We start from the raw sequence: 19,311 nt of genomic DNA on the forward strand, positions 1-19,311 counted from the left end.
CGCATGACTGCCGCAGAAAACACGCATGTTTTTGTTTTTAACGTTATAACGATATGGTTAAGCATGCGGGAAACACCGTTGTATGCAATTCGCTTCCAAGCTTTCTCTCTCTTTTTTTTTTTTTTTGCTAAGCCTGTTGATCAGAAACAACGGCGCTGGCCCATGGTGTGCGCCGTTCAAGTGCTCTTTGTAGAGGCGCTCTTAATAGTACTGGCGGACCTCTTTCTAAGTATACGTTTGTTATAGCAGCAGTCATATGTGCGTTTTGTGCATGGCTTCTTGCTGCGCCGGGGTACACCTATTTCTGTCTCCCATCATACTTAACACACAATTTTGTTTGGTCTTTGAAGAGCCCCGTTTCGAGGTCACAACGAAACGAGGAAACCGCTGCGCGAAAGCAACAGGCAGTGCGAGCAAAACAAGTCGCTCAAAAAAAAAAAAAAATCCATTTCGTAACCCGGCCGTCTCTACGCCAGTTCCCGTTAGAAAAAGTGCGGAGAAAACACATTCCCACGACGCCCGCGGTCATTCACTTAAAAAACTCTATAGACCGCAAACATTCCTCTCTAAGTGCAGACGCGCACTTTGTGTGTGTATATGCGCTCATTAGCGGAGAGCTTGTTTTGCACGACATCTTCGGGGTCACAGACTCGAGAGGGGAAAGGAGAGGGGGGGGGGGGGTGTAGTTCCCCGCGTACATTAGCTGGAGTGGAGGGAGAGTGAGGAGGATAGAGAGAGAGAGAGAAACATGGGATGGTGTGCTGCTGGTCCCTCTTTCGCACCGAACATATTGCCTGCCTTAGCGGTAAAAATAGAGGGTGGGAGCTTTCGCTGGAGGCGGCGATAGTTGTGCCGCTGCCGCATACTGCCGTTCAGTCGGGCGACGGCGATGGAGAGGATGAGGAGGAGGAGGGAAAGACCTCCCGGCAACGGCGTTCGTCGCCTAGGAGAACCCGCACACAGCCTTTTCCTTCCTCTCCGCGCAGTCGGCGAGAGAAAAAAAAAACCGCGCAGTTTATGTGCGCGAACGGAGCGCAGTTTCCGCCGCCAGTGCAACCCGGGAGAAGTGGTGGTGGATGGCTGCTGCTGCCTGTTGCTTCGAGGGATATAGCTGCGCATTTGCGAGTGTGTGTTTGGACCCCCCGGAGGAGCGCGGGGTCCGAACCCCGAGTGACCCCGCCGCGCGGGCTCCGCTATAAAAGGCCGGGTGTATTGTGTGTGCGCCACTTCAGTTGGTTCGGCGCCGGCTGGTAGTTCGTCGACGATCACTTCGCTCCTCCAGGGTTCTTCGTCGACGCTGTCCCGAAGACTGTGCTACCCTCTGGTTGGTGTTTGTGCCTGTTTACGCCACGATTGAAGTTCGGCAAAACAGCGGGGTTTCGGAGTCGACGACTTTGCACAGTCGGCGGCATTCAACAGTTCCTTAAAAGCATCTGAAAGAGCACCTGTTGCACTCTTCGGGAGCGGTCCCAGTGAATCCTCCGGCAATTCGCTATTGCTTCGAGCAACTTTAAACAAGGGTAGCTTTCAGTTTGATAGTTAGTCTCTGCTATATAGTTTTCTCTTCCTCATCTACGAACTCTGCCACTCGTCAGCGCACGTAACGCCCGTAATACGGACGTTCTCTCCCGGGCCGCCGCGCGACCCAGGGCCCGTGGACAGGGCGTTGTCCGACCGCGGCTCTAGCCTGACCCATATGGGCTGCTGCGGCTCTTCACTCTGATCTTCGGCGTCGGTGCTTCAGACCTCGTTCTCGGTATATATATCTTCCCTTCTCTCGGCAGTTTTCCACGGAGTGCACTGCCACGTGAAATTGGCTCGTGTTTTTCAAGCTGAAAAAAAACTTGACTCCTGCTTAGTCTGCGTCTGCTGCAGGCGAGTAGATAAGTTCTCCCCTGCGGTGGGTATAGCATAACACTTGTGCACCAGCAGGCCACGATTTGATTTTCGCACGTGGAGCGCAAGGCACTGCTTCATACTGTATATATCTGTCGCGCACCTCTCGACTTTCTCTTCTGGCAGCTTTGCCCAGTTTGAAAGGTGCCTGTATTAGCTCGAGAGCATACCCTTATTAGTCTTCGTCAGCTTAATCGCTTTTGGGCTAGCAGACGACCATACCCTTCTTGTCACTTTTCCGGACGTCACCGGGCAAATTCAAGTCTGTCCGTGTTGCGTCTACGCTTGTGCTGAGCCTTCTTAACTGGGACTTCGTCCGCTGGATACGTGCGTTTCCAAGCTAGTGGCTGCACTTGGATCTAGCGTCCGTTGAGGGTTTGAAGACCGTCGTGCGCCGAGGTTTACAACGCCCGCCTTTTACGACCGTTTGTCGGGTGTAACGTCTCAGAGGCGCCCCGCTCTTCGTGAAATCCTACGATGACGTTCTCCGATATGTGGAGGCGCAAGACATTGACGAAAAAGGTGAGCTTATCCAGGCTTGGAGTACTCGCCTGTCGCATGCATTCGCTCACTGTTTTTACAGCGCGCTATCTCCTTGATGGCGATCGATCGCTGGGGACAATAATACTTTGTGTCCGTCGCAATAGAATGGCCTCTTATTCTTTCATGCGTCGCCTGGAGCATTCTGTGTACGAACGATACGCTGTATAAACAAGAGCGTGGAGTGAATTGCGCAAGCTTATAATAGCCTACAGCTTGATGCTAACAGGGGGCGAATAAACGAAGCGCTGAAGAATGACATGTGATTGGCCAGTCATCGATGCTTTTCTTCATCATGATTGGCCAGTTCGCTCAGCCTCCGGCCGAGCACGGATCGTTTTTGCCCGCTGGAAAGTTTTATTCGGTCTGTGATTGGCTGGCGCCGGCTGTAACTTCCGCAGCGCTGCGCGCTTCTACTGATATAGCAAGTGTGGGGCAGTAGGATATCCTGGAGGGGGGGCTGTGCGTGCGTGTGTTTGTATACGCATGGGTTTGCTTGCGGCCGCGCTTTCCGACGGAACTGCCTGCTTCGCTTCATCCCGTCAGCGCGTCTCGAGCGCTTCCTGTGCTGGGTGTTTATAACGGTCGATTCTTGCGGGCTCGTTCGCGTATAAGCGCTAGAATTGCAGGAATGCCGGAGTCCGACGATAACGTAGTGGAGCAATGTCACGCTTAATTCCCACAGAAAAAAAAAAAAAAAAAAAACGTTGTTAATACGACGTACCCTAATGGTGACGTTGACGTTCCGCTTGTCGTTTGCTGCTGTGTTGACCCACCCCTTGATGCGCGGGAGACATCTGTTTACAGCAGGGACCTCCATTAGGGTGATTTGACCAAGCTCGGAGCTAATTATTGATCGCTGGACGGCGTCCATCTGTCGGGCGTTCGCCTCGCGGTTGTTTGCGGGTCACATTCATCTTCAGGCTGCATTTATCTTCATTGCCACTTACCGCGGTCGTTCTTTATAAGCACGCGAAGCCAGCTTGCAACTTTTATCTCGTCCGTACACGTTGCGAAAGGTTCATCCCGTCTGAAGTTAATTGTTTTTTTTTCTTTCTTGCGGATGTTTTCCTGTTCGTTAGTGATTCAGAACATGGTTGCTAATTCGCTTACTCATATATTGAAGCTGTCTATAGTCGCATCTGCTAAATTATTTTGTGACGATCTCCTCTTATTTTCTGTTCATTTTTGTGCCTTCGTCGGTACATAAATATACGCCAAACGTAAAAAATGCACTTGATTAGATGTCATAGTCGCAATTAGATGCTTGTCTAAAAGGCAGCGGGCTGTTTAGGTCGCCTCGCTTTCTCGCGACTGTGATGACCGGTTCAGCGTATGACGCTGATGACAGAAAGACTGGCCGGCACAGAATTTCCCTCAAAACAACGGAGCCCGCGGGGTCGGCGATAGCAGCAAGCGAACTCAACGGGCCGCGCTCATTTCAAAGGTGACAGCGAACTTTCGAGATATACAAGACGCCCATTACGTCGACAACAATCTCCAACTGCCGCACGTAAGGTCCCTCTGTCGTAAAGAGGAACATTGGTCTCGCGTAGCAAGTAAAACTTGATAAGGGCGCGTTCAGGCAGCAATAAACAAAGGACATGAGATTCGAGTGTTTTATAATAATTGTTTTTCGCTTTCCTGCATTTCCCTGCGTTCTTTTGAGAGTGCCAAGAGCTAAACTTCACCCGCATTCGTCAGTACTGCTGTATTCTATAAATTGCGCTCCTTTCCAGGCAGAAATTTTCTTGACAACGAATTTTCCCGAGAAAACTTTGTGCAGCAGAATCTTGATGATCCAATTTTGCGGTATCGATAAAAATTTCGCATCATCCGAAATTCGTATCATCCAGAACGAACCAAATCCGTGCACTGTGTGCAAGAGAAATGTATTCACGCAGGTCTTTTTACGGCTGACGGGATTTATTTACGGCCGTGCGGCCACTTCTCGCTGCTCGCAGTGCATATATTACCGCACGATTGGCGATCGCGGCGTCGGCGATGTGCGGGCAGAACTGAGTGTACGAGGGTGGGGTCGCGGCTCGCGCGTTCGTATGCGTATACTATTGACACGAATACGCCTTTTTGGGAATAAAAAGGGAGTGATCTGTGCTCTAGCGCACTGCCGTTTTTAAAAGGGAGTTAGAGGACATCTTACTCCCTTTTTACTCCTTTTCTGTTTAGAGTGTATTGGCGCGGGATAGTGTTCGGAACATCCTAAATTCTGCCCATTGTACACAATGCACTTCGGCCAGGGAATTTTATTAATTCGTAACAACTGTGATCGTATCTTAGAAGGATGGTGGTTCGGACTAATGGCATGAGGTTCCGCAAAAGAACTTGAGACAAGACACAAGCGCTAACTTCCGCTGGACGCTTTATTTGGCGCTTACAGGGTTTATAAAGACACCAAACGGGGGGGATGCACCTTAAAGAAGACGCTACTGTGTACAAGTATACGGTGGCCGCAACTGGCGAAGGACAGGGTTAATTGGAGAGGCATGGGAACGGCCTTTGCCCTGCAGTGGGCGTAGTTGCTGCTGCTGATGATGATGAAGGCGGTGGTGGGACGGGGAAGGAAGGAAGGGGGGTGGGGGAGACGCTGTGGTCCTGCTTATACACCGCATTTCTTTAACTTTCTCCGCCGAAAAAAAAAGAAACATTAGTAGGCGACCACCAAAGATGCTGCGAATTTCTGCGAAAACCTGCTACTGATTAATGAAGCGGTGAAGTGCTGCGAACAGAGCAGGCGAACCCGCACGAGTTGGCGTATAGTACTGTCTCCCAACTCTTGCGTCCGGCGGCTTTGGCATCGTGACCGCGGGCTTCCTGATCTCGGCGCCGTTGCCTCATCTCGGCGTCGCGACCTCGCTCGTCAAGATCTCGCCGCTGACGCTCTCGCTCCGTTGACCTTAACGTCGCCGTCGCCGGCGAACGCATTTGCGGCGTATTTCCGAGTGTTGCTGCGGGTGACCCACGTTTGCCACGGTAGCGAGCGAATGAATGACGGCGCGGTGGTGAGCGTCGCGCCATAGAGCACGAAACACGAGCCACGCTATGCTGACGTCATAAAAGTGCACGGCTTCGGACAACGCGAAACTGCCGCACGGCCGTAGTCCCGCTAACAGCAAGCGCTGAAAAATGGCCGCCAGCCAGCTGGGGCGTAGCCAGGAGGGGTGTTTCGGTGTCAAACATTCCCCGAAATTTTCTGAGCTCTGTATCCCCCTCCCCCGCTCCTTTTGGCTATTTTTTCGCCCATGGTATTACACACCGCATCGATATAATAAAATTAAAAAACGAAGATAAGAAGAGTGTCGGTTTATTCTCGAAAAGATTGATGTACGTTGTTGTGGCTTTTTAAAGCGGGAAGCGGAAGTTACTGTAGAAAAGAACCTTCTTCGCCATCGCAGGATGTGTGACGCCCCGCTGAATTGTAGGCACAGTTCACAAAATTAAACTTACCTTTTCACGTCAGCGTACTTTTTCATCCTTACAACTGTGGTGCGGAGAAGGCCCAGTTCGAAAACAACCTCCGCTGATGACGTATTTCAGTGAGCACGGCGCCAGATTCGAACTGCCTGCTCCATTATGCCATGACATATGCACCTTTTTCTGGCTTCATTGGTCTCAAAAATGACGACGACGCAGTTGGCGAGGGTTATTCTTTTCCTTGCGCCAAGCAGTGATGTAAAAGAATGCGCTTGACATGTGCATTAGCGCAGTCAGTTCAAATGGTGCGCCACAGGCACGAAATACGTCATCAGCGGACATTGCGTTTGCATTGTACTTCCTGCGCACGTCGTGCACTCAGGTTCGGTTTTGCGCGAAAAAAAGAAAAGAAAAAGAAAATGCCGGAGTACCTCGTTCTGCAGAGCTTTAGTGACTGACTTTTTCATCGTTTTGTCCATGGCTTCCAACTCCCCATTGGCACTAATCACCAGACAGTTGCGAGTTAGTTCCATATAATATCTATAACTGCCGCCCGCCAGGGCTGACATTAATTGTTTCTGAAAATACTTATTGGCTTATTTCGAAATACTTATTTCGAACTCCCGATACTCACGAGTTTATGAAAGTGTTCACTGAAACACCTGGTATCCTTGCGTGACTTTCGAATGGCGCGCGCGAGATAGTCAAAATTTGTCGAGGCACAGCACCGAGGGTAATCACGTTCTCCAGATTCTCAAACTTATATGGCTGATACAAATGACCAGTTACAAGTCTCTGTAATTGCATTCACACGCCTAGCTGTAATTGAAAGTGGACTATATTGGAATTTAGTTAAACATGAAGCATATTAGTTAACGTGATAGACCTCGATTTCCGGAGCTCTTCACTAGGGTTGCTTTTGGGGCGTTAAAACCTTTTCTGACGCGTCTGCCAGCACTGGTACTACTCTACGACAAAAGCTATTTGTACCTCAAAAAGGCTATTTTAAAATTAGGGGTGGGCTTCACTGAAACACTCGCCATACTGGCGGCAAAGAGGCGGAGCAGTGTCGCGACGTCGCGGAAACGGTAGGGTGTGATAGGCTGCCGCACACCCGCGATTTTCCCAGACCTCAAAGTGCTGTAAAGTTAATTCGCTTTGTTCGTGACCTTGGTGTGTTATATAACGATTCCTTCCGAAATCGATGTCACTTTGAATTTCCCGCCCTTCGCCACTGTCGGAAGCGACGTCTACTGGCGGCGCCATGCCCTAGGCTTCAGAGCGAGCGCGGGATGTGGCGTCACTTCAACCAATGATGAACGCGGGAAGTTCAGAAATGGCATGGAGTCGGTTGCGGAATCGTTATATTGCACTTTCCGTGCACTGTATTCCACACTGCCGACAGTCACTACTCACGACGATGAAGACAGAGCCACCAAGACGAAAGCGCATCGCCGAGGAAGAAGGCGAGGCGTATCATGCCTGATCATACTCGCTCACGTGCCCCACCAAATGACTGAGGGGAAAGCCGAGATAAATAGTAGAAAGTACGAAGTCCGGCGCAACCGTCTTGCTCGCTAAACGCCGACGGAAAAGGCGCTCGAGAAGGCGGTGATTCGGACTCGGTACCGTACAAGCGGCGAGGAGAGCTGAGGCACAAACGGTCAGGGGCAAGGAACCCGCGATCGAAGAAGCGGGTCCGAGCCCCGGCGGCGGCGGGCTTACTGCCCCCTCAGGCCACCGCTTCCGATTCTGTACCGTACGTGGTGCTCCTTTCACATTACAAAGCTTACCGCCTGTGAGATTCGAGGCTCAAATTTTCGTGTTTGTATCCACATATTCAAGATTAATTATATAGTGTACAGTAATCAGGAGCAGCAGCCTTGCTAGCACGGAAAACGCAAGCCTTAATTAGTTCCTCAATGCTCAAACTGAATTTTTTTGTGTGTGTGTGCAACTTTCCAGTACTAATACATCTTGTATCTTTTGCATAAAATGCAATAGTTTCATTTGAAACATTGCTATGTTTTTTGTGCAAACCACGAAATGTGCATTTGTTTAAGTTCCACATTGGTTAATGTTAATGCCACATGAATTTATGATGGGGGTAGCGGTGGGTAGATAGTGACTTGAATTGTAGGCCACTTTCTGACTTAAATTTTTGTCCTTTCTCGTGTGGACTTGCCACCATATAATTTGCCTCTTATTGGCTACAAACATATATACTGCATTCACTTTAACTTCAAGTGTATTCATGGCTTTGTTAGCACTCTTTGCATCGTGGTAAATCCACATAAATTCCAAGCTAGCATGTTCTCAAGAAGTCTTGGCATGCATAAGTTTTATGCCTTTCACTAGCTTGCCCTGGCAACTGGCACTGCCTGTAAGAACTAAATGAGTGCATTGAATTTTATTAATGCTGCTCTGTCTGGCATATGATGACTTATTAAATATTGAGTGGTATTGCTGGGAAGACAGTTTCCAGGGCTCACAAAAAGCGATCGTTGCACATAGGTGCCATGTTTGTCAATGGTCACCTAATTTCACTACTGTATATGTTGTAGCTTGTGAATATGACTTCCACTTATATAAACGTTGAACGCAAACCGCCTTGCTTCTACCAGTACTATCAGCTTTCAATGCGGCTCACTCAACCAGGAGGCTTTTTTCTTCGACAGAACCTTGTCAGACCCTTGCCAAACCAATTGTTTTAATTCGAAAACATTACTTGGCTATGTCGGCAAGATCATGTCCACAAAACATGTTGGCAGCAGTTGTAGCGTTCTCAGAAGCGGTAGGATGAAATGAATGGTTGTAATCAAGAGGATGATATGAGGATGATGCGCCAAAAAAAATAATGTCAAAAGGATGATTAGTAAATTAATTAGAGCCAAAAATGTCGAAAAACTGTCGAGATAGTGCAGACATTGATATAGTGTGAGGACAAGGAAACATTCGTGAATGGCAAAGTAGTGGAAAAATAACAAAGGAGTGAAAATAAAGTTTGAAGTGGACTGAAATGTGTTTGATGAGTGATAATTAATCAAACAAAAAGTTTGATTGACATAGATTAATTAGTTAATTAATTAGAAGCAAAAGTCGTTGGACAGTTGAATAGGCTGGATGGGGATATAGTAGATGGACGGGAAAGCAGCATTGGCTCCAAATTTGAAAAACCAGGATGCGTGATTGAGGTGAAAATGGTGTAATCAGAGGGGCAAAAAGTATAAAAGAGAGGCAATGAGAGACAGCAAGTGCCGTGGAATTATCAGTGCTTTCTCATTCTCCCCGTGCGAGTTGCTGCAGTGATCTCTAATGTTTTTTGGGCTTTCTTGATGACTGTATCACTTTACCCGGCATTGATTTAACTGAAGAGAGGCATGGGCTTTTTTTTGTCTTAAAAGCCATACAACTTGGGGCTTCTTCAAAAGGCGTGCTTTTTGATGGCTGTGGTTTAGCGTTAATTGGAAGCAGTAACAGTGGCCCATCTGCGAAGGCTAGCTTTATGTTGCTCACACTTTTCATTTCACCCTTGCAGCTGGGTGAGCGTGGTGCTGGCCTGAAGAACCGCAGTGGACGCATCCAGGATTTTGACCAGCTGCGCAAGGAGTGCCTGGCCAATGGGACGCTCTTTGAGGACCCCGAGTTCCCCTGCAAGGGAAGCTCGGTCTGGGGAAACAAGGATCCCAAGTTCCCGATCACATGGATGCGACCACCGGTCAGTAGGAATTAACACCTCTTTTTGGGCTAATTGACGCATACTTGAATTAGAGGAAAAAATAGCACCAAACCATGCAAACCACAAGAAAGGAACGAGGACGAGACACAAGCGCTAACTCACAACTGAAATTTTATTGAAGCCAGGAAGCACCTTATATAAGGTAAAGTTTCAAGGGGAAAGAAGGGTGACAAGAAGGAGAAGGTGAACAAAGCCAACCATCCGGGAACGCAGAAACAGGCAGGCAGCCAAAAATCGCAAAAGAAAAAGAACAGTTACCTGATAGCGGAATCTAGAAAAAGAGATAAAGATGGAGCGCTGACACACCTGCAACCAAATTTTTTTATGTAGAAAGCCTCCAGACTAACACGTGCAGTTTTATCCGTGCTCTTGCCAAGAATCTTAGTCTCGTTTAACTGAGCCTCACAACCGTTGCAGCTCATTACGTGCACAACCAAATGTGTGTACTTATCTTTCATATCTGATAAATTTTGGGCATGGTCCCCCAAACGCTCATTGATGCAGTGGCCTGTCTGGCTGACATAATGTTTCCCACACGTTAAGGGGATAGCGTAAACCACTCCTATGGAACACTTGGTAAACGGAGTACCATGCTTCATCTGGCATCCCCGGTCAGTAGGAAGACCAGTACCGTCTCTTCTTTTTTTTTTCTCTTTTGTTCAAAGTATGAAATCAACAGAAGGGGCATTGTATAGGTTTTTTTTCTGGAACAGAATCCGGCAAAACTGAGAGGAAAATCGTGCAGCAAAGTTCAGTATCTGGTCATCCTTAAGATTGTAAATTTAGCTCTTAAATGAAGATTTTGAGTGGAAACAATTTTACCCTGCAGTTTTTGGAGTAGAAAGAAACCTGATGTGCTGAAGAGTCGAGGCACAGAAGAATGCAGCTGCGCAGGCTCTAGTAAAGTACAGCAGCGCTGTCATGGTGAACAGCTAAGTTTTTTTTTGTGACATGTCAGATGGCAGTAAGCTGTGTGCAAATGTTTTATGCCCATACCTACTGTTTGCAACGGAGTTTTTTTTTTCTTCTCTCGTTTTATTTTTCTGGATTCACGTCTGTAAAACTTGAAGCTAGAGTAGTGCAGAGTTGAATTGATGGTGAAAAAATTTATCCCTGAAACATTTGACTTTTTTGGGGATAAGCCATTTCTGGCCCTAAGATCTGATAACTAAAAGAAAGTAGCTAGCAGGTAATGCTTCCGGAGGTTTTGCTTACAAAAGGAATGGAAGACCCAAGGCACTAGGCTGTCAGTTGTATGCAAATTGCAGATTGTAAGGCTGGTTGTGCAGTTTTTATTCTGGCCATCACAGCAGCCCTTTCAACCTAGCTTTTCTCATCTGATGTGATGGATTTTGATATCCTTGATTTAGATGGAGACGAGCCATATGGTGTCGTTAATTTTTTTTTTTCTTTTAATGTTCATGCAGGATATGTGCCACTCTCCCATGCTGTTTGTGGATGGAGCATCAAGGTTTGACGTCGTACAAGGAAGTGTTGGTATGAAGAACTTTTGCACTTTCGAGGTTTGCTAGTGGGCAAATTGAAATTGAATCACTGATGACAACATATTGCTCTGGCAGGAGAATCTTTAGCATGTAAACACTGGATTATCTAGTCAGCCAAGCTTGGGCATGATTTGAACAATGTTTTCTAAAACACAGAGTACCTAGGTGTGTTTAACTGAGCCCTGGTCAGTTACTTCTAGATTGGGCTACTAATGATGCATGAAATTATTCGTTTCCGTTTTTGTCGTCTATAATGTCTGGCTGTGAAGTAGTTAAGGAATGTGTGAAGTGGATCAACTAGACTGTATAGTTTGCTGCTAGAACCTTGTTATAACAAAGTTGAAGGGGCCTGGCAATTCCTTCGTTATAGCCCGTGTTGACCGAGATTCTTTATGAACCATTTCATTATAACGAGATTCAACGGTATATCCTTTCCTTCAGTTTTGCATTTTTTGTGTCGCTCTGACTCGCCAAGCAGGTACTGTGAATGTATTGAAAGCTGTGTGTGTTTTTATGGGCATCTTCTTGGAGATATGCATACAGATGTAAAAACTGGGTTAAACATACCCCAAAAAAGTTCTGCGAATTGCATACTACACTGCTAAATTGCTAAATTCCATCCCCCCCCCCCCCCCCCCTTCCCCCACCCTCGCTACTTAATGCTTCCATTGCAGCATCCTGTGTATCAGTTTATACCCAGACCGCAATGCTGCAGGAGGAAGTTTTTCAAACTCAAGAGCAATTGTACTGCTTAAGCAAAGCCTTTTGTTTTCATAGCTTATTTGAAAATATTGCATAGTTATAACTTGTAAAGTTTAAAATTGAGCTGAAACATTCTTTTTGTTTTGAGTGTGATATCTCATGGCTGACCTTTTGCAGGGAACTGTTGGATGGTTGCCTCTGCCGCCAACCTGACGCTGAGCGACGAGCTCTTCTATCGGGTGGTGCCCGAGGACCAGTCCTTCGACCAGGACTATGCCGGCATCTTCCACTTCCGCATCTGGAAGGCCAACCGGTGGATCGATGTCGTGGTGGACGATCGGCTGCCAACACTAGACGGCAGCCTGATCTTCATGAAATCACGATCGGGAAATGAGTTCTGGAGTGCTCTGCTTGAGAAGGCATATGCCAAGTAAGTCTTATGGCCAGCATATGTGAACATATTGCAGCTTGTTTACCGTGATCTTAGCAAAAGTCAGCTTTGGTGCTTATCTGCGCAATCTGAACCTAGAAGGGATGCATTGGCACAGTGGATGAAGGTTGACTGTAGGGAAGCATGTTGTGTTATGCGATGAGGTTTATGAGGCTTGTTAACTTCAATTTTACTAATTTCTGATGCTTTTTTCCTCTTCATGCTTATAGTAGATATTTGGAGCTGTTGTGAAAATAGGACATGGCCTTTCTTCTGGTTCCCCTTGTTATGCATTCAGTAACCTAATTTATCATCTGTCTGGTAATTATGGAAGTGTAGCCATTGTCTGCAAGCCTAGCCATGGTAATGTAAAGCCAGCAAGCTTAACTGGTGACAGTCGCCATCTGCAAAGAGGTGGAAGAACAAAGGCATTGAAAGCAGTGCCAAGGTTGTTCATCATGCAATTTCCTCCGACTGGTTTGATTAAATAGTTGAGCGTACTCTACAGCAGCTGTGTTTGCAGAAAACAGCTAGGTACCTTGTATTTGTGCTCAATGGATCAGTCTCAATGCTGCATGCAGTCTATACAAAAAAAAATAAAAAAAATAATGGTAGGGTTTTAATATACACCGAGTAGACGTGCGAAAGCATGTGTTGAGACTGATTGGCTCATGGTTTTGCTTTGGTTGGTTGGTGGCGTGCCTGGTGATGATATTAAACTCAGGTTAAGCTAATCTGATCTGTTAGCTCCAGAGATGGAAGTTGAAGACGACGTCTATGTGCATTGCACAGTGTGGGAGTGGCTGTGGCTATAGCATGGTGCTCTCGTGCTCTGGCCAATGAAGCTGATTAATTTGTTCGTGCTTCAGCGGGTTTGAAACCAAATTGCGGCAATATTTATTTTATTTATTTTTATTTAGGCCAGGTTTCAGCGATGAAATGGCTTTTGCAACTTTGGTCATGAAGTAGACTTTTTGCTTAAAAAAAGAAGGGCAACAATTTTGAAGGGCTTGTATTGCAAGCAACAAAACAGAGCAATCTGCTGAGAAATTCTGTAATGATGATACAGAATGTTGCCGTCAGGGTAAGCTGAGAAAAGGGTAACAAAATAAATTGGTACACGGCGGCAAACTCACCTTGTTGAGAGTTTTTGTGGCATTACTGCCGTGTTTATTCAAGGTATTAAGAAGCTTGCAGTGAAAACAGAATTTGACCATGGCAGGGTGCATGCTGGGAAAAAAATATGTTGGACCAGTTTCCCTGAGGTGCATCTAAAAGCGGCACGCAGAAAAACACGAAAAACGTGTGTGCCGTTTTTAGATGGATCGTTACCAACTAGCCCAACTTTCTGCTTTACTGAACTCTATTCCCTGAGGTGCGTTGTAAAATTTTATTTCTTGAGTGTCTTGCCTCGAAATTTGACAACACTTCCAAGTAAAAGGCAGCTCCTTGCCTCTTGTAGCTCTCCCTTATATTGGACCCCTTTTTATCATCTTCTGTGCGGGGTTTCTGTAGTGGTTTACTTTGTCCTTGAAATCAAGAGGAAGAAGTGGGCTTGGGCAGGGCATGTAATGCAAAGGCAAGATAACCGCTGGTCCTTAAGGGTAACGGAGTGGATTCCAAGAGAAGGCAAACGTAGCAGGGGACGGCAGAAAGTTAGGTGGGCGGATGAGATTAAGAAGTTTGCGGGGATTTGGTGGCCGCAACTGGCGAGGGACAGGGTTAATTGTGGAGACTTATGGGAGAGCCCTTTGTCTTGCAGTGGGCGTAGTCAGGCTGATGATGATGATAATGGTGTGCTTTGTCCGTTGTTGCGTAGGCTCCATGGCAGCTATGAAGCCCTCAGCGGAGGCTCTGCCTGTGAGGCCATGGAGGATTTCACCGGTGGCCTCACAGAGTCCATTGACCTGAAGAACCCTCCAAAGCAGCTGTTTCTGCTCATGCTCAAAGCGTATGAGCGTTCCTCCCTCATGAGCTGTTCCATCCCGGTACGTGGGACTCCACACAAGTTGCCCGGAATGCTTGACGCGGGTTTGAAGAGTTCCTAAGTGGTCCGGAACAGTTCTTGCCATAACACAATGGCTTGTTAGCTTCTCTCTTTGCTATAGCTTGCCTACTAAAAAAATTATCAATGGAAAGTTCCAGATGTAGCCAGATAGGCTTAGGTTTAGTTATAAGTGGCACACTGTTCATTTGTGCCAGATAAACAAAGTAAGTTTTGTTAAGTGATCATTTATTGCTATCACTGAGTTGTGCAAACTTAGCAACAAATTGATTCTTCATCTGTCGTGTTCTCCAGGCAGCTCCCATATACATATTGCCTTTTTCTTTCCAAACTTAAAAACACGGTTCAGCGAGGAGAGATCTTTTGAGTGGCAGTATTGATATCACTGTCAATGTCTGTTTTAAGCTGGTTGTAAAACCAGTTTCTTTGGGGGAATGAACACATTAAATATTTAGCGCATTATGCACGTGGCCTGCAGCAAAATATTTTTCTTGTAGCATGTCTCACCCCAATTGTTGAAAAACCTCCGTTGTATACCTACCTGTGCAGTTACCCACATCATTAACTGTCATTCGTTAAGTCAGTTAGTGTGCTGTCTTTTCCTGATCTTTTCTCTTTCAATATAGCATAAAACTATTTGCATTTGCAATGCATGCCCACTGAGCTTCTTTTCTTGCTGTACTAATAAGAAAGCAACTGCATAGTGGTAAATGGCTGCAGTACATAGTTTATTAATTGTTATTATTCTTTCAATCCTGCATGGCCTCACTGCTGAGTGCCTTCCTTGAAAAATTTTTTCTTGCGTTATCCTCTTAGGCAACTTAGAATGTTCAATATTTGATGGCCTGATTGCCGTGAGCTTTTATTGGTTGAGATATTACATTTAGTTGGACTTTGGTTTTGCTGATGGCTGCATGCATTTTATTTTTTGTTGCTTAGTTTACTTCTTGTTACATAGCGCACTTTTCACTTTCTCTTAATTTCTGCTTTTTACTGTGTTTTTTATCGGTAAGTTTTGTTTTGTTTTCTGAAAAAGAAAATGCTGCCCATCATTGCATATTCATATGTGCTGTGTCGCTGAGCTGCTGCCATTTGGTTTGAAAAGCTTGTTCAGTGCACCAGCAAGCCACCGTTGCAATTGAAGCCTTGGGATTTTTTGCCACACGGCGTGAAGTGAGAAAACTGTGTTGTTCCAACCTGTTGTTGATGTTGCGTGCACAGGTAAAGCGCACCTTGTTGGAGATCATATGTACTTTGCTAGCCCATTTTAAAGCATGTCACCCATGCAACAACAGGGTAAGTTGCACGCCCTTGGTGGACGTTGATCACTTTTTATGTGCAAATGCACAAAACTTTCAAAGATGTGCAGCATTTTCTTATAAGTTCATGCGTTACTTTCAACCACTGTGATTTCACTCCTCACAGTAATTCTAGACCACAGAATGAAAAGTCCTGAGGAAATGCAGGAATATGTATGGTACGACTGTACTTGTAGTTAGTTTCATGGGATGTGCTGGAAGATATCATTGTCCTCTACTCTGTAGAGTAGCATTCTCATTTTGTTCATTTTCATTAAAATCTTTCAAGCATGGTATTTTTCTCATCGAAAAGACAGCACGTTCATACAAGCGCGGCAAACAGTTGTTTACTCCACAACGGTATGGTTTAATTGCTATTTGAGGTAGAACATAGTTAAGCCCTTGTTTTAGTGAACTAAGTTGCTATGTATTAAGGATATTTTCAATGTTTCACATCATTGATATCACACAGGTGGTGGTGTCTCTTGTTTCTGTGTTGCCAGTGCTGAAGTAGTGTCATCAAAATGGGAGAAGAGTTCAGAGCTGCTCACATTTTAGTCAATTGAAGGAGCTCTTAGAGGGCCACTAAAGTGGAATACTAGGTAAAGCTACATTGATAGATTAGTATCACATGATAGCAGATATCACAAAACAATCTTCCTGACCTCCCTCTACCATGGATAGCAAATGATCATTGTTACCGGAAACAGCTCTGATAAGCCAGAAAATTGAGTTAAAGTGAACCACATAAGGTGACACTTCTCGAGGGTTCATTCAACTACACCTGGTGACGTGGTTTCTTTGTCGGCCATGATTGATTCATTGCTTTCTCAAAGAGTGCTATTTCGACAGCAAGAGACAGCTACCGCCGGAAAACCATCTTACTGGCAGTGTGCCGGTATAATTTCTTTTTTTTTTAGTGTACGGTGCAAGAGGTTGGTGTGCAGACGAGCAAGCATGTTTCATGATGCTGCCTCTCAAGGAATCTAGACCCACGTACTAGTGTCCCATGGAAATACGTAGTGCTTTACTCCAATGAAATGCGGCACAGTAAATATTTTTTTTAAGAACTGAATAGCTATGACCTGAAATAATGTGCTCACAGTGATCAGTTAACATCTCTCCATTTCACAGCAAATCCATTTTTAGAGCCAGCACTGATTAATATCAAGGAAGAAGGTTTTCATCATTCTCTGCTCACTGATATGCACAGTGCAAACAACCCCACCCTTCTACCCCTCCTCCACCCTTATCAACTTGACCAGGATACAAAGAAATAAACGCAAATGGATATGTCAGCCACAATACAAGGCAAAATTTATTCAGATTTGACATTTCAGGAGAACGAATTACTTTGAAATAGTTTGCTATTTCCCTTTAGTGTCCCTTTAGTGATCTCTTGGTTGCCACTGTTGCACGTTTGAGAAGACTGCCAAGTTACTGTGGGGCACCGAGGCACTGTTATTATTTATTTTTCCCCCCACTTTTATGCTCATCCCTGTTTGATGTGTGTCGCTTTGTGAACTTGTGTATTGTTTTTCTGGCCACCAGGTGGGCTCGATTCCTGAAGAGAAGTTGGCCAGCGGCCTCGTAGCAGGTCATGCCTACAGCATCACTGCGGTGCGACTGGTAAGCGTGCTGATGTAGATTTCACTGCTGTCCTATTCACTCGTGTGTTGTTTTATTGTACGTGAGGGAATACGTGCTCTACGTACGTGTTCGTTAGTTTCGTTCCCAAAGAAGGAACTCCGGTAAAACTTAACGACTGGTTTAATTGGCCAAATGGTAAAACAGAAAACTTTACAAAGAGATTGGAAGCACGACTTTTCCGTTGAGCGTCTCACAAAGCACTGTCCCTACGATGCCGAGCCGAGTCCTCCTTTCTCCCTCTTCTGCCGCCGCTCCCGTCTCTCCGACCTTGGATAGTAGAATTCCCGGAAGGCCTGCCGCCCGGTTCAGGGACGGTCGCGGGAGAACGGCCACGGGAGCCCCTTTCGGGCGCCTGCCGCCTGGTCGGCTCACGCGCACACACTCACACACGCACACACAGGCGCGCACACAGATGTACAAGGGTCCTTGACCGAGGAAATCGCGTGTCGAATGGCGCCGCATTTTGTCCCCCTTTTCGTCTCCGACAACTCGCATTATGGGCCCTGTGAACTTTGTGTTCTCTCTTGCTGTAAAGTTTGTTTTGTGTGACTTCAGTATTGTTAATAGCCAGATAAGAGCAGTACTGCAATCTGTGGCCCTGTTTCAAGTGCCAAGTTGATCGGCCAAATTTAAAAGTTTTGCTTGTGGACATTGTGGCCACTTCATATTAGCAAACTATGGTAGCAGAGTAAAGCTTTTCTTTTTTTTCAGTGGGATCCGAAAAGAAATCAAACAAAACTCTATGTAATAAGACCTTGTGATGCTGATCAATTAGCGGCTGGAAAATGTTGTGCAAACTTTTTGGCAGATTAGCTGAAAAAGTGAGTAAATAGAAAAACAGCACATACAAGTTTGTTACCATGTATTGTTTTTTATCATCATTTTCATGCCTCACCATTCGCCATTCTAGTGATTAGTGAGCATCTTTTCTGATTGGTTGAGTGAATGTCGCATGCAGGTTTACATTGAGCGGCTAAAGGGTCGAATGCCATTGATCCGGCTCAGGAATCCCTGGGGAGACGACACTGAGTGGAGAGGGGCCTGGAGTGACCAGTAAGGAAATGGTTTTTGTTTTTCTCACGCTTTGATGCTGTTGCTTGTCATTACAGTGGCCTTGTGCTTCGGAAGGTCTTGTTAGTCTAAATGCAAATCCTTTGAACTGCTGTAAATGCAGTGTACTCCTTTCATGTTAGAACAAGGAATGGTGTCTTACCAGGCCTATTTAGCTCTGTCTGTTAGCTCTGCCTGCTATGCGAAAATGTATCGGAGGATTTTAGTATAGTGCATTCCACAATCTCCTGCTGCAACAATCTATTGTATGTGAATCCGCTGCTGGTGTACTGCTGGGGGAGATAGAAGAATGTCTACATCTTTAACTGGCACCTATCCGGCTCTTTATTAGACATATTCAGGAAAGTTTCCTTAGAAAGTGCGTTTTGAGTGAAATGAGGTGAAATGTGTATGCTATCCAGTTTTGCTCTGGAAAGTGTAGGAAATCAGTTGCCTGCAGTGTCATGATTATGATTGTTCAGAATTTTTGTCGTGTGCCAATATAGTTCTTTTTTGTGTGTGTTCAAGCGGTGCAGTTGTTCACTATGAACCAAAGCCGAGTATAGCGCACCCTTACGTTGCAGACAAAATTTTTGGTGTACCAGGCCTTGTGCAATGCTTTGTTCAGCGGGAACCATCATTGCTCGCTTTAATTCTCTTGTGGTGGCTGTTTGCGTGTCGTTCACAGGTCGCGTGAGTGGTCCCTCGTGAGTGCCGAGGAAAGAGAAGCCATCGGCCTTACATTTGACGCCGATGGTGAATTCTGGCAAGTGTCACCTCCTCTTATTTTTCGGGCCTGCGTAAAAAAAATGGTGGTGTCTTCTTTGCGAGATTACAGGGAAGTGAATAGTCTGCTGCATACCAGTAGTCCCGTAATAGCAATACTCTTCCTGTACCCGTGCCCTCACCGATAACATTATCAGGGATGACAGGATATTTTGTTAGGAATAAATGAGTGAGCTAAGTGCTGATTTAATGATGGCTTGAGTTTTACCTTCTTACGCATTGTTCTGTTCATTTTTTTTGCCTTTCTTAATTTCTGCCTGTATTCTGAGTGACTATGG

General features: G+C 45.9%; 1 protein-coding gene across 1 annotated transcript in view; it reads left to right on the plus strand.

The window, feature by feature from the left end:
* LOC149332332 (calpain-A-like) overlaps positions 1–19,311 on the plus strand; it is a 61,830-nt gene that overhangs the window by 14,946 nt on the left and 27,573 nt on the right. The window contains exons 2-8 of the mRNA XM_089557221.1: positions 9,407–9,586; positions 11,035–11,104; positions 11,992–12,244; positions 14,064–14,232; positions 17,099–17,176; positions 18,156–18,250; positions 18,936–19,013. Of these exons, the coding sequence (XP_089413347.1) occupies positions 9,407–9,586; positions 11,035–11,104; positions 11,992–12,244; positions 14,064–14,232; positions 17,099–17,176; positions 18,156–18,250; positions 18,936–19,013 (923 nt within the window). The remainder of the gene's footprint in view (positions 1–9,406; positions 9,587–11,034; positions 11,105–11,991; positions 12,245–14,063; positions 14,233–17,098; positions 17,177–18,155; positions 18,251–18,935; positions 19,014–19,311) is intronic.

Source organism: Amblyomma mixtum, chromosome 8 (genome assembly GCF_055824585.1).
Source record: "Amblyomma mixtum isolate Tamu chromosome 8, ASM5582458v1, whole genome shotgun sequence".
NCBI lineage: Eukaryota > Metazoa > Arthropoda > Arachnida > Ixodida > Ixodidae > Amblyomma > Amblyomma mixtum.